Genomic DNA, 13,777 nt, shown 5'->3' with positions numbered 1-13,777 from the left:
CAAAATGGCGGACACTTGGAGCCGGGGACGCAAGCGACGCAAGCGGAAGCGGAAGTACGTGTGCTGCCCACGTGTGCCGCTACCCGAGTAGTGAAAAAGGTGGTGGGGGTAGGTGTTTGCCGCACCGAAGTGGACTGTAGCGCTTCGGGAAGAGGCTTTTCGATTTCTACCTTGTTTCCAGATTGAGTGACGTTACTCCCACATACCCCGTTCCACCATGGGCAAGAAAGGCAAAGTCGGGAAGAGCCGGAAGGACAAGTTCTATCATCTGGCGAAGGAGACTGGTGAGTCAAGGCCCGCGCCGTTGCCACCAAGGGAGGGAGCGAACGAATGACCTTTTCGATTCGCCCCTTTCCGAATATTGAGTTTGAATTTAGAAGACCGGGTGGTGGGTTGTGAGACCGCAGAACTCCTGGGAAAACGCCCCGCCGAGTTTAACGTTTTGTCGGTGCCCCCAGGTTACCGCTCCCGCTCTGCTTTCAAGCTGATCCAGTTAAATCGCCGCTTTCAGTTCCTGCAGAAAGCCCGAGCCTTGCTGGACCTGTGTGCTGCGCCAGGGGGATGGTGAGTAACAGCCGGTACCTGTGGCTCTTCATGGCTGTTCCTTGGTTTCCGGCCTTGAATGACTGAGAGTTGCATTGGGGGAGGGAGGAATGCGGTAACGATATCAGCCTCAAACTTCTCTATTGTAGACGTAGGTCGCAGAGAAGAGGTTTGAAACGTGTATTTTACGTGTTCTGGCCAGTGCACCTGATAGCGGTTCTAATACACATGGTGAGAGTTCACATTGTCAAGAGAGGAAAAGGAACGGTCTTGGATTATTTTAATCGTTATTATTCTTTTTTTTATTGAATTTTTTTTAACATTTATTTATTTTTGAGACAGAGACAGAGAATGAAGGGGGGAGGGGCAGAGAGAGAAGGAGACACAGAATCGGAAGCAGGCTCCAGGCTCCGAGCCATCAGCCCAGAGCCTGACGCGGGGCTCGAACTCACGGACCGCAAGATCATGACCTGAGCTGAAGTCGGACGCTTAACCGACTGCGCCACCCAGGCGCCCCAATCATTATTATTCTTTAATAGGTTGCAGGTGGCTGCTAAGTTTATGCCTGTATCCAGCCTTATTGTGGGTGAGTAACAGGTGGCCCTCCTGAGGGTTTAAAGGGGTGGGAGTGTGAGATACTGATTGTGTTCTCTGTTTTCTTTCTTCCTGCTTGAGGCAGGCTTTTGGAATTCTCTGACCTGATTTCTTCCAGGAGTGGACCTGGTTCCAATCAAGCCTCTTCCCAATGTGGTGACACTCCAGGAGGACATCACAACAGAACGCTGTAGGCAGGTAATAGGAATCTCTCTGTCTCTCTCTGTCTCTGGTTTACATGCACGTAGCCACATCTGACTTCTCACTACCCAGATCCCCTGAACGCAAGCTTTTTTCTTTGTAACATGCCTTGAGCAGTGTCTGCACATTCTGTGTGACAAGGCTCGTGATATGGTTAGTCTCCACTGCAGGTTTTATTTTAATCAGGAATGAGGTGTTTAGAATTGGAAGTGCAGAGATATCATTGAAATCTCTTCCAGTAGGCTTCCTAGTAGAATGTAACTCCCTTGAAGATGTGTTGTTGTTATGTTACTATTATACATTTTTATCATTGTGTGTCCTATGCTTGGCACAGTATTGGGCCCATTGTGGGCATTCAGCAAGTGACTGGGTAGACAAATCACTGGACCAGAGACCCCGTTCATAGCCATTTCTGTGTTCCTGTTGCTCTAGTCCCTCTTCTTCTCTGTAGGCCCTGAAGAAGGAGCTGAAGACCTGGAAAGTTGATGTTGTGCTCAATGATGGGGCCCCCAACGTTGGGGCTAGCTGGGTCCACGATGCTTATTCACAAGGTGCCAAGAGTGGGGGGCCTGGAGAGGAGAGTGGAGGTGGGCAAGCCCTCTCAGGCTGCAGAGGTCCTCAGCTAATTGTCTCTTTCCCACAGCCCACTTGACACTGATGGCTCTGCGTTTGGCTTGTGATTTTCTGGCCCGCGGTGGCTGCTTTATCACAAAGGTTTTTCGCTCTCGTGACTATCAGCCCCTACTGTGGATCTTCCAGCAGCTCTTTCGCCGTGTCCAGGCCACTAAGCCCCAAGCCTCCCGCCATGAATCTGCGGAGATCTTTGTAGTCTGCCAGGGTGGGCATCGCATTTTTGTTCTCGTGACTCGGTTTCTTAGCTGCCAAAGCACACTTGCTTATATATCGTATCGTCTTAGGATTCCTGGCTCCTGACAAGGTTGACAGTAAATTCTTTGACCCCAAATTTGCCTTCAAGGAGATTGAAGTTCAGGCCAAGACTGTTACCGAATTGGTGACTAAGAAGAAGCCAAAGGTGTGATTGGGGAATGGGACCACTCTCAGGTTCTGGAACTCAGGGGAGGTTGGGCCTGGTGGTTCTTATAGACAGCTTAGAAGGGCCTTTTTAACTTTCTTTATTTCCCTCCCTAAGGCTGAAGGCTATGCTGAGGGCGACCTCACCCTTTATCACCGAACTTCAGTCACCGACTTTCTCCGAGCTGCCAACCCTGTTGACTTCCTCTCCAAAGCCAGCGAAGTGAGTCCTGAGATTTGAGGGAAATTTGAAGGAAGCCTCAGAAACGTGAGCCCCAAATCTCCCGATTCCTTTCCTTACTCCCAAACAGATCTTGCTAGATGATGAAGAGTTGGCACAGCATCCAGCCACCACTGAGGATGTGCGGGCCTGCTGTCAGGACATCAAAGTGCTAGGGCGCAAGGAACTTAGGTGTGTGGTAGGGGCGGGCATAGGTGCCAGGAGCCCCAAAGGCAGGGAAAGGCCTTTGAAGACGCAGCAGCGGTTTCTTCCTCAAGGCATTTGAGCAATTCAGCAAGCATCGGATTTCTGGGAACAGGATGCTGCTGTGCTAGAGATTGGGAGGGCGGGGCTAAAAAGGGGGCAGGGACGAAGAGGGAAACGGCAGGGTCAGTAACGGTATTTCTGGGGCAGGTCCCTACTGAACTGGAGAACGAAGCTTCGGCGGCACGTGGCCAAGAAGCTGAAAGAGCAGGCGAAGGCAATGGACATCAGGTGAGGAGGGAATTAGACCAGGGTAGGTGTTGACTGTGTGTTGGTGGGGAAGCATGTTGAGAAAATAAGCAAAGTTGGTGGGGAAGTGTGTTGAGAAAATAAGCGCTTGGACCCCGTGGTCAGTCTCAGCTCGGGAGAGGAAGAGGCGGAGGCTGATGAAGAGTCAACAGCCGGGACTGTGCGGCAGCCCTCGAAGGAGGAAGAAGAGGAGGAGCAACTTGACCGGACCCTGGCGGAGATGAAGGCCCAGGAGGTGGCGGAATTAAAGAGGTGAGGGGAGTGGGGAGGCGTTTGGGGAGCCCCACTGCGGAGCGCCTCGGTGTGTGAAGCTGGAGGAGGGGGTGAAGGCACAGATGGGGAACCTTTAGAGCTGGGCAGGCAGGATTCCTCAATTGTCCGTCCCCTCAGGAAGAAAAAGAAGCTGCTGCGTGAGCAGAGAAAACAGCGGGAGCGTGTGGAGCTGAAGATGGACCTTCCTGGGGTTTCTATTGCAGATGAGGGGGAGACTGGCATGTTCTCCCTGCGCACCATCCGGGGTCACCAGGTGAGGGTTGGGGTTAGGGCACACTGAGGAGAGCGAATGATCTCATTAGGTATTTGGACGTGGGGGGCAGTGAATGTCTGTTTTAAGTGTGCTGAATGTTCATGGCTCACGTTTGCTGTGTTCACCCATAAAATGAGAGGGGCCTCATTTTTGGGGAGAGGAGACGGGGGAAAGAACCCAGAGCTTTGTGCCTGAAAAGCCAGGAAGAAACCTACGACTAAAATGACAAGATTAGGGGCACCTGGGTGGCTCGGTCGGTTGAGCGTCCAACTTGGGCTCAGGTCATGATCTTGGGCTTTGTGAGTTTGAGCCCCGCATCAGGCTCTGTGCTGACAGCTCAGAGCCCACTTCACATTCTCTCTCTGCCCCTCCCCTGCTTGCACGATAAAAAAAAATAAGTAATGTTTAAGGACGTTTAAAATGATAAACTCAGGAACGTTTATGAGTAGGATGTGCATTTATTCTCATAGAACTAGAATATTAGAACTAAGAGACGCTCTTTGCAGTAAGCTTAGGTGCTAGTAGATGCAGCCAGGGTAACTGGGATACCAGGACGCGTGATGGTTTCCTTCGGAGGAGGACAGCCTTCTTCCGTTCACCAAGACCAAGTTAGCACCTTAACGCCATAGGCTGCTAGGTGGTGCTTTCTGCCAAATACTGGAGAACCTGCTTTTCCATCATAAAAGCAGCATCAACAAGCACAGTGAACTTTTGTGGCCCTTGTGGGAAGGGAAACCAGGTCATCTTTGGTACAAGTGCAGGAGGGAGAGAGCACGGTGGTTCTGGAGCAGACTGCCAGAGTAGTTCTTTGCCTTAGTTTCCTTATCTGTGAAAGAATAATAGAACCTACTGACCAGGGTTTTGGGGACGAATCGAAAGAGGGTTTAGGTATAATCACTGCTAATGTGGTAAACTCGCAAGAACAGCTAGCTTTGTCATTAGGAAAATGGATTTTGAGGTTGAGTTTGTAACTGAAATCATTCTTGTTAGATGTATGTTGCCTGGGCTCTTTTATTCCGTGGAAACAAAACTCGTAGATTTATTTTCAGAAGGCGATGTGCTTTCTGAAAGAGTAATTTTTAAAGAATAACCAGCGTTTCAGACTATTTTAACATTTGATGTTATATATAGGCTTTGGGGTGTTTTTTAAAATTTATTTCTGGTACTATTGGAAGACAGCGCGTGGGATAGTGGCCTGGTCCAGAACGGGAGGTGTGAAACATTTAGTCCTGTCACTTCTCTGTATTTGCCACAGCGTATTTTCAAGCTCTGCTAACACAGCTGGGCGGGGGGAAGCAGTAGTATGTTCCTTAGGAGTACCCTTGATCTCTTTGTTTCTGTCAAACTCTAGTTGTTAGAGGAGGTAACACAAGGGGATATGAGTGCTGCGGACACATTTCTGTCTGATGTGCCAAGGGATGACATCTATGTATCAGATGTCGAGGATGACGACACATCTCTGGACAGTGACTTGGATCCAGAGGAGCTGGCGGGAGTTGGAGGATCTCCGCGTCTAAAGGACCAAAAGCGGTAAGGGCGGCGGTGTGCGTGCAGGAGGGAGTACTGACCCCCTCAGCGTGAGTTTTGAAGCACAGCTGGCCGTAGGGATTGCCAGAGGGTGTCAGGGAGCAGGTCCTCCGGGGCACCCATCCTCCACCCATTCTCCTTGGGTCTGCAGTGTACGATTTGCTGAAGTAGAAGATGGTGACAAAGAGGAAGAAGAGGAGAATCCGCTGCTGGTACCGCTGGAGGAAAGGACGGTACTGCGGGAAGAACAAGCCAGTCTGTGGTTCTCTAAGGTAAGAAGAGGTTGGCAGCCCAGAAAGATAGGGAATGAGCATTCCCTGGGAGAAAGGCGGCTTGAATATTCCCCTTCTCAATCACAGGATGGCTTCAGTGGGCTTGAGGATGATGCGGATGAGGCCCTGGAGATCAGTCAAGCGCAGCTGTTGTATGAGAGCCATCGGAAGGGGCGGCAGCAGCTGCCACCTCCTTCCAGTTTGAAGACCGAGGAAAAACCTCCCCCGTGCCAGGAGAAGGATCCAGCAGGGGCAGGGGCTCCGTCCGAGGCAGAGGCCGCCAGTGGGCCTGGCGGGGAAGAAAGAGATGGCAGCTCAGACAGCGAGAGCAGCAGCAGTGAGGATGGGGAGAGGTGAGTGCCTGCAGGTGACGGGAGAAGGGATGAAAAAGCAGTGGTTGTGACCGTTTCTCCACGTTCGGGGTTTTCAGCTTTGGCTGTAGACCGTGAGTTTTAAGAAGTACCAACGGTTCTGATTTAAGTGGTGTGCGGTATGGCCTGGGAGGGTGTTTTTAGAAGTTCAAGTCTTAAATAGGAAGCGTGGTTGAGGTGTGAGGCAGGAGTGGGTCTGGGGAATGGCAGAACAGTACATGATTGTCCCCCTTCTGCAGTTGGGAACCAAAGCATGGAAAGAAGCGAAGCTGTGGGCCTAAGTCAGATGAAGACGGGTTTGAGATTGTGCCCATCGAGGACCCAAGTGAGCTCCACGCCTTATGGAATGGGAGGCGACGTTGGAAGTTTCCGTGTTGGGAAGGAGGCTTTGACATTGTCCCTTTTTCTCTCTAGTGAAACGTAGGATACTAGACCCTGAAGGCCTTGCCCTAGGTGCTATCATTGCTTCTTCCAAAAAGGCTAAACGAGACCTCATAGATGATTCCTTCAGCAGGTAAGAGGGCCAGAAAGTCATGAGAAGTGGCCCTGACAGGGGGTGGGTAAGGGGGTGATTTCTGCTTTAGGAAGCCTGGAGGGGTCCTCAGGGCTGCTGTTCTCTTTCTGCTTAGGTATACGTTTAACGAGGAGGAGGGAGAGCTTCCGGAGTGGTTTGTGCAGGAGGAAAAGCAGCACAGGGTACGGCAGCTGCCCATTGACAAGAAGGAGGTAGAACGCTACCGCAGACGCTGGCAGGAAATCAATGCGCGTCCCATCAAGAAAGTTGCTGAGGCCAAAGCCAGAAAGAAACGGAGGGTAGGAGGGTAAATAGTGGGGCTGCCTGAGTGCAGGGAAGGGAGCTGGGAAAAGGTCTCACTGAGCACCTACCCCCCCCCCCCCCCCCGCCCGACAGATGCTAAAGAAGCTGGAGCAAACCAAGAAGAAGGCAGAGGCTGTGGTGAACACCGTGGACATCTCTGAACGAGAGAAAGTGGCTCAGCTTAGGAGGTGAGGGAGAGGGATCACCCACAAAGGTACGTGGGGTTGAAAAGTAGCAGGAAGCCTTGAACCTGCTCCTTCCATTTACAGCCTCTACAAGAAGGCTGGGCTCGGCAGGGAGAAACGCCAAGTCACCTATGTCGTAGCCAAAAAAGGTGTGGGCCGCAAAGTGCGCCGGCCAGCTGGGGTCAGAGGTCATTTCAAAGTGGTGGACTCAAGGATGAAGAAGGACCAAAGAGCACAACAAAGGAAAGAGCAGAAGAAAAAACACAGACGGAAGTGAGCAGAGCTTCTGAGAAGACAGTGTGAGGACGCAGAGGGGTGATTCTGGCCCCCCTGGTACCAGCTACAGTCTCGTTTGCATCCCAGTCAGCGGGTGGACACACAGGTGGGGTGCCTAGAACTCTCAAGGTGGTCCTGCGTGGTGAGGAGATGTCCTCCTGCCTGAAGGCTGGTCTCGGATCCGTCCTGTGGGGGTATTGAACACACATACTTTTTTTAAGGTTAGCGTTGGGGTGGCATACTCAGTATCGCTGGTCTTCCCCCATCCTCCTCCATTCATCCAAATAAAAACCAGGGTGCTTTTTTTCCCTGACATTTTAGTTCCCATTAAGCGTTAACTCAGACACCTGGGTGTTCACACCATGTGCTACACTGTTATAAATCCTACTTTGTATGTACTCACTGTGAAGTACAAATGACAAACAATCCACAGGTCCCAGTAGTAAAACATTTACTAGAGCAAGCAGAAAGGAATGCACATCTTAAAGAAACCTTCACAAAGTCACAAAATTCGAAGGATGTATATTTCTTTTCCTTTTATAAACAAGATAGAACAAAAATCATCAAAATCATTTCAGCAAAAGATTTTTCTACCATTGTGGCAAGTTAAAAAAAAAAAAATACAATGAAATAGAAGACACTTTAAAAGCTGTCAGAGTTTTTGTTTAAATTTAGCAACACTTCAGACCTGGAGCAGTCTTGTTTCCAGGATCATCTTTTCCTCTTGAAGGGCAGAGGTTCTGGGTCTGGCAGGCGGCTGCTGCTTCCTGTCTCAGGACTGGATACAAACCTGGCTGGGGAACCTGACCATGGACTCCCGCTTAGAATCAGACATCTCCCTTCCCTGCAAAGTCTAGAAGCACCAAAATGCTTCCCCAAATCTCTTAACAAACACTTCAGTGGGTTGGGTTTGCAGAAAGCCAACTCCTAAAAGGGACTGCCTGGCCACACAGCTAAGAAAAGGAATTTTATTTGTAGATGTTTATAAGGTGACAGTTTAGTAAAAAATATACGCTACATATAATATAAACCTAGAGTGAGTTTTGTGCCCTAGAAGGCCCTTTCTTCCAAGGAATTCCCAACTGACCTTGACAACTCACCCAGAGCCCAAAAGGAAGTTCCCAGCGCTCGCTGCTTCCAAGGACCAAAGCAGCTTGCTAAGAAGACATCTGAAAACTGATCCAGATGAAAGGGTAATGTCCCCAAGCTCCAGCTATCCACTAAGGGCAGGGGGTCCTTATACCGTGGGCCCCAACCCAGCCCTGAGACACCTAGTTACCAAAAATCTTTCTAAAAATAAAATTAAAGACAATTGTTTCCACACTTCAGCACATACCCTCTAACTGTCCCATCGACTTTTCTTGCGCTTGGGTGGCTCGGGGACAGCAAAACCGTCAGCTGTCTTATCTGTCTTGCTGTCCATCTTGTCCATCTTGCTGTCCACCTTGGGGTCCACCTTGCTCTCACGATTGCAACCTTCTTTCCTGCTTTCACCATTCCGACCATCGTTTGCGCCTCGGCTCTCTCCATGTCGGCCTCCACCTCCTCCATGTCTGTTCTCCCCGTGACGGTGACCATCAGCATGACGGCTGCCGCTTTCTGGGTAGCGGTATCCATCTCCATGGCGACCACCATCTCCGTGACGGGGGCTGTCGCCATGCCGATTGCCACTCTCTCCGTGACTGTGGCGGCTGCCACCCCGGTTTTCAGTATATCTCTCTCTCTTCCCGTTGCCTCCCCCAGGCCCTTCTCGGCTGTTATTCCCTGAAGCTGTGTTGTTGACTCCCTGGGCTCCAGCGGAAGGGTAGGTCACTGGAGCACTGCTGAGGTTCCCGGTGTTGCCAAAGCCCGGGATGCCCTTGGCGGCGCTGGCAATGGGGCTGTCTGGACTGTTATGGCCCTGTTGGGCTGAATTAGTTGGAACAGAATTCAAGCTCCCTGCACTAGTCCATCCACTTGCCCCAGCAGCAGAGCTTCCTGCCTTCTGGTTGCTTAAGCTGGCAGCAACAAAGTGACTCTTGTACTGGGACTAAAAGAGAGACAACAGGAGTAGGTAAGATAGCGGGTTCAAGAAAATTGGACAGGTAAGCTTGGCAATAGAAGGTACACAAATTCTATGCTATCCTGGCACGATGATTTGAGCATCCTGATGGCCCCATTACTCTGTGGTCTCTATGTTCCTCTATTAATGAGAGAGAATAAACCTAGGGATCTAACTGAAACATCACTGAGGGCAGATAAAATGTATAAATTAAGGCTCAGCTGGTTAGCCAGCCAACTGGAGGAGTGAGTATAGAAGACGTGTTCAGAATTCATAAGAACCACAGAATCAAACTTGTCTTAGCTGGAGAATGGCAATTACTCTCAATCAGATTACAACAGTCTTCGAGGCAGGCAAACTCTTGGCTGTGGAGGCAGGGAGGGAACACCAGCCCTGCGGCAGCACAACAGTCCTGGGCTTTGGGATGACGGAGGTCAGTGACCAGCAGGAGGAGATTCCCTAGCTTCTACACCTACACCTCTAGGTAAGCTACCACTAAGTTTATACTGAAAGCAGTGAGAAGGCTCTAAATCCAGCATCAAGCATATAAGCCCAGCTATCATCTCAGAAAGACTAGGCCCGTCATCACAGCCCAAGAGTTACCAGTGAAAGCTTGTTTATATGTTTAAATCCAGACCTGGAAAGCTGCTTTCATGGCCGTCAGCCGATCTCCCATGGCTCCTGTGGAGGGCTTGTAGGCCTCATAATTGCTCATTACATTGTTGTTATTTCCTCGGTCCTAAAAAACAAGCATACCCATGAGGACAGAATGGGCCTCAATATACTGGAAACAGAAGTGGGCGCTGAAATGGGAACAGGATATTTTTATATTTTGTGGAAAAAGGTATAGTAATAATCATTTTAAAATGTTTTATTTATGACTTTTAACCCAGTGATTCTGTTTTGGGGGAATTAACCCTAATATATTAGAAATGAAGTCAGATAATGCCCAAAGCTGATCATGTGGTACTATTTATGCACACAAACCTGATATTTATATAATTCTGTGGAGCTTTATGCTACGGACAAAGAGGCCACAAGGCAGTATACAGCGTATGCATGTAGCATATACACTGTTCCACTCTTAAGTCTGAGTCTCCGCTTCAACACTTACTGGAGTATAACTTGGGGTGCCTCAGGTTTATCATCTGTACTTGCTGTCACTGGGTGGATGTAAAGATGGACTTAATACACAGGACGGCCTGCAGTGGCTGGCCCTGGCATACAGTAAGTGCTCAACGGTAGCTATCGCTAGCATCTGTGTCCTGTGCATCATTGTTCCTGAGACACAGGAGCAGATTCTTCTCAAAGACACCGAGTGAACTGTAACGCTCCAGAAACAGACTGGCAGCTTTCTACTTTGGTTTGGAATCAAAGTTAAGAAAGCCAGTGAGGGGACACTTTTGTTAACTGTTCGGTGAGAAAAGCTAGCTCTCACCTCACTCCGGTGCTATTTCCCACCGAATGTAGGAAGCATTCCTTAGTTACAAGATACAGTAGAGTTTACAGAGTGACCCTGTGTTCGTAGCAGCAGGCTCTAGGCCATCGCTGGAGGGCTTGTAACAACAGACTGCTGGGCCCCACCTCCCAGAGTTTCTAACTCACCAGGCCTGGGATAGTGCACAAGTTTGCAGTTTACTGCTGCTGCCAGAGACCACAGTTTGCAAACCACTGCTAATCTAGACTATTTCCTGAGCAGGTCTAGTCACCACGTACACATGGGTGCTTCTTCAATAGAAGTCACAACATTCCCTTCTAGACAAGGTTCTGAACTCAGAGAGGCTTTCACAGGTAGATGAGGACAGTCATAACCTCTTCCAGGACTCAGGACCAGCCCTAAGGGCACTACTGTAGTCTGGACTCACCGTGTTCTCTGAGCCTAGGCCAGGCCGCTCCCTGTAGCCTAGGCCACCTCCACCAATGTTCAGCTTTTTGCCTTTGCCTCCTTTAAAGCGGGATTTCCGAAACCAGGCATTCTGTGTTGAACATAATTCAAGGTTAGGCGAGGGGAAGAAGAGGCGGCCAGAGAAAGAAGACAACATCAAACAGGAAATTAAGGGGGAGGGAGGAACTTACTGCTTCATGTTTAGCCAACGTTTTTACGGCAACTGTTCATAGGAACAGTTTAGTCCACCAAATTTGTCAGGAGTCTTAGCACCAGGAAGGGAAGTGATCACACAAGCCTCAGATATGAAACACTTACTCTGGCCTCTTCTAATTTCCTAGAGGAAAATGAACTGATTTTCTATATCTCAATCTATACATACCACTGGACTATACAAATAATGGAGCTTTTAAGAACTGGTGGGTTCAAAAGTAAAGGAAAAAGGCTATGTAAAGTGAGGCTCATCAGAATTGGCTCTAGGGGCAGACGTCCAGGACTGGTAGCCCCATAACTGAAAGTTTTATTTACCCATAGCCCAAAGTGTTCCTTGAACTTATCACTAGCAGAACACTACTCATCAGATTTATTCACATTCTCTTCAGAATGCCAGCATGACTGGGAGAGGTTAGTCCTTTATCTGACAATCACATGTTACAATCTAAATGAAGTACTTAAGAGGTAGGGCTGGCTTCAGAAAGGCACTGACCAGGGAAGCTGATCACACAGTCTGAGAGCACAGGAAACATGAGGGACAAAAAGGGATGCAGGAAAAAGCCAAAGACAAGATATATCCTGTTTGAAAATGTAGTTTACGACTGGCTCTCCGTACCCAGGAAAGAGAAGGAAACCGTATCCTATTCCTTCCTGCAATGCAGGTCCTTTACTCCCAGAACCCCGAGCATGGACAGCAGTACCACACTGTGAGTACATTATGGATAAGCTATTCTGTGAGCTGGCTTGTAAATCTAAAAAACACAAAGTCTTTACTGTCAGAATGTTTATACTGAATCCATTTGTAATATGGGGATGACGTGTTCAGATGACTCGAGATTTAGGGGCGCCTGGGTGGCTCAGTCGGTTGAGTGTCTGACTTTGGCTCAGGTCGTGACTTCACAGCTCGTGAGTTCGAGCCCTGCGTCGGGCTCTGTGCTGACAGCTCAGAGCATGGAGCCTGCTTCCGATTCTGGTCTCCCTCTTTCTCTGCCCCTAACCCACTCGCATTCTGTCTCTTTCAAAAATAAATAAACATTAAAAAAAAAAAATTAAAAGATGACTCAAGACTTAATTCAGTAGAACGCCCAGCTTTGGATCGGTAATCAAGGTTGTCAAAGGTCTGAGACCTAAGTCTACGTAAAATAGTTAAATATATCGTTTTCTTAAGACATCACACATTTTTAGCCCCCCAAGGAGAAGACTGGGAGAAAGAGTGGTAAGGGAAATAGTAGCCATCTTTGAGATTAAACTTACAAGTATGCTATGAGGCAAGCAGGCAGAAATTTCAGAGGGACAGATTTTTGCACAAAAAGGAATAGCTTTTCAAACAGATGTTGCTGAAAGGAGAGGATAAGCAGATGGACCAGATGAGTTTTAATGTCCTATAATACCGATCTGTCATAAGCACTGTCCCCACCCACGGCCCCAACTTTCCTGTCCTGTTTCTATGTTATCTTCTCAAGCTTGTTGAATTTTTTTCACTTAGTTTTATAACCTGGGGCAATGTGAAGTGTGCCCAGCCCCTCACCTGCATTGCTAGATCTAGGAGTTCCTTGGAAACATGTTGATTGGCTCCTTCCAAGTTCCGGACAAGGTCACCAGCAAAATTGCTGTCCTTGGGGGTCAGCAAGGTATATGCCACGCCCTTCTCACCCGCTCGTCCTGTGCGGCCAATCCTGTGAGTATGAGTATCAATGTCTCGTGCCACATCATAGTTAATGACGGTCTTAATTGAAGGAATATCCAGACCACGGGCTGAAATAAAAACAACCAAATTATTTTATTTTTCAGCAGGAGTCAGAAAAAACAATGTAATCCAAAATGCTGGCTCTTTAAGAAACCACATTCCTCTACTCTAGGCAAAGTGTATGGTTTGGTGAACTAATACACAAGCATTTAATTAAAGTTACCCTTCAAGAGCAAATCCCACCATTGTCGATTCTATGATGCCAGGCCATCTAGCCTGAGACAGATGCCTTCTGCCATGGCCTCTCTCTTGCACCAAGAACATATAAAATAACTAAAGCCAGCATCAAATTGCCTTGAAGCTGAGAAATTATCTCCTTTTGGGGAGAAAACACGAGTTTTTAGGGGCAACTATTAAACTGAAAACACGGGGCACCTGGGTGGCTCAGTCGGTTGAGTGTCCAACTTCAGCTCAGGTCATGATCTCACAGTTCACGGGTTTGAGCCCCATGTCGGGCTCTGTGCTGACAGCTTGGAGCCTGCCTCAGATTCTGTGTCTCCCTCTCTCTCTGCCTCTCCCCTGCTTATGCTGTCTCTCTTTCTCATAAACAAATAAGCATTAAAAAGAAAACTGGAAAACAAAAATAAAAAACAAAAAACCGAGAACACAATGCAAGCCAAGAACCATACTTAAAAACTTTGATCTTGAGTGAAGTATGCCCAATTAACATAAGACAGCTGCTACATTCGGACATACAACAAAGGCCTCGCCTACGATTAACTGACTCAACATTTTTTTCCCCCTGTCTTCCCACTGCAGGGATTCTTTTTTTCAAAGAGAAACATTAAGTGAAAAGTGGTACCCAAAGCTCCAG

At 48.6% G+C, this 13,777-nt stretch overlaps 2 protein-coding genes across 3 annotated transcripts in view; one reads left to right on the top strand and one right to left on the bottom strand.

Annotated features, from left to right (window-relative positions):
- Window positions 1-62: 62 nt before the first annotated feature.
- Window positions 63-7,962, top strand: FTSJ3 (FtsJ RNA 2'-O-methyltransferase 3). The gene is made up of 20 exons (XM_015076406.3): window positions 63-284; window positions 459-564; window positions 1,083-1,129; window positions 1,256-1,335; window positions 1,790-1,889; window positions 1,982-2,176; window positions 2,256-2,371; window positions 2,489-2,593; window positions 2,682-2,782; window positions 3,005-3,085; window positions 3,209-3,355; window positions 3,494-3,629; window positions 4,981-5,159; window positions 5,308-5,428; window positions 5,516-5,781; window positions 6,039-6,124; window positions 6,214-6,313; window positions 6,429-6,612; window positions 6,710-6,804; window positions 6,886-7,962. The coding sequence occupies exons 1-20, from the start codon at window positions 218-220 to the stop codon at window positions 7,076-7,078; spliced, it is 2,505 nt and encodes an 834-aa protein (XP_014931892.1). The 5' UTR covers window positions 63-217; the 3' UTR covers window positions 7,079-7,962.
- The window catches only part of DDX42 (DEAD-box helicase 42), a 38,982-nt gene continuing 32,716 nt past the window's right edge, over window positions 7,512-13,777 (bottom strand). For both annotated transcript variants that reach the window (XM_027048077.2, XM_053212267.1), the window contains 4 exons: window positions 12,745-12,971; window positions 10,984-11,094; window positions 9,756-9,857; window positions 7,512-9,106 (listed from right to left, as the gene is read on the bottom strand). In XM_027048077.2, the coding sequence (XP_026903878.1) occupies window positions 8,417-9,106; window positions 9,756-9,857; window positions 10,984-11,094; window positions 12,745-12,971 (1,130 nt within the window). In that variant the 3' untranslated portion in view covers window positions 7,512-8,416. The remainder of the gene's footprint in view (window positions 9,107-9,755; window positions 9,858-10,983; window positions 11,095-12,744; window positions 12,972-13,777) is intronic.

This window comes from Acinonyx jubatus, chromosome E1 (assembly GCF_027475565.1).
Source record: "Acinonyx jubatus isolate Ajub_Pintada_27869175 chromosome E1, VMU_Ajub_asm_v1.0, whole genome shotgun sequence".
Taxonomy (NCBI): domain Eukaryota; kingdom Metazoa; phylum Chordata; class Mammalia; order Carnivora; family Felidae; genus Acinonyx; species Acinonyx jubatus.
The sequence above is the reverse complement of the archived record's forward strand: the minus strand, read 5'-3'. Positions and strand labels throughout refer to the sequence as shown.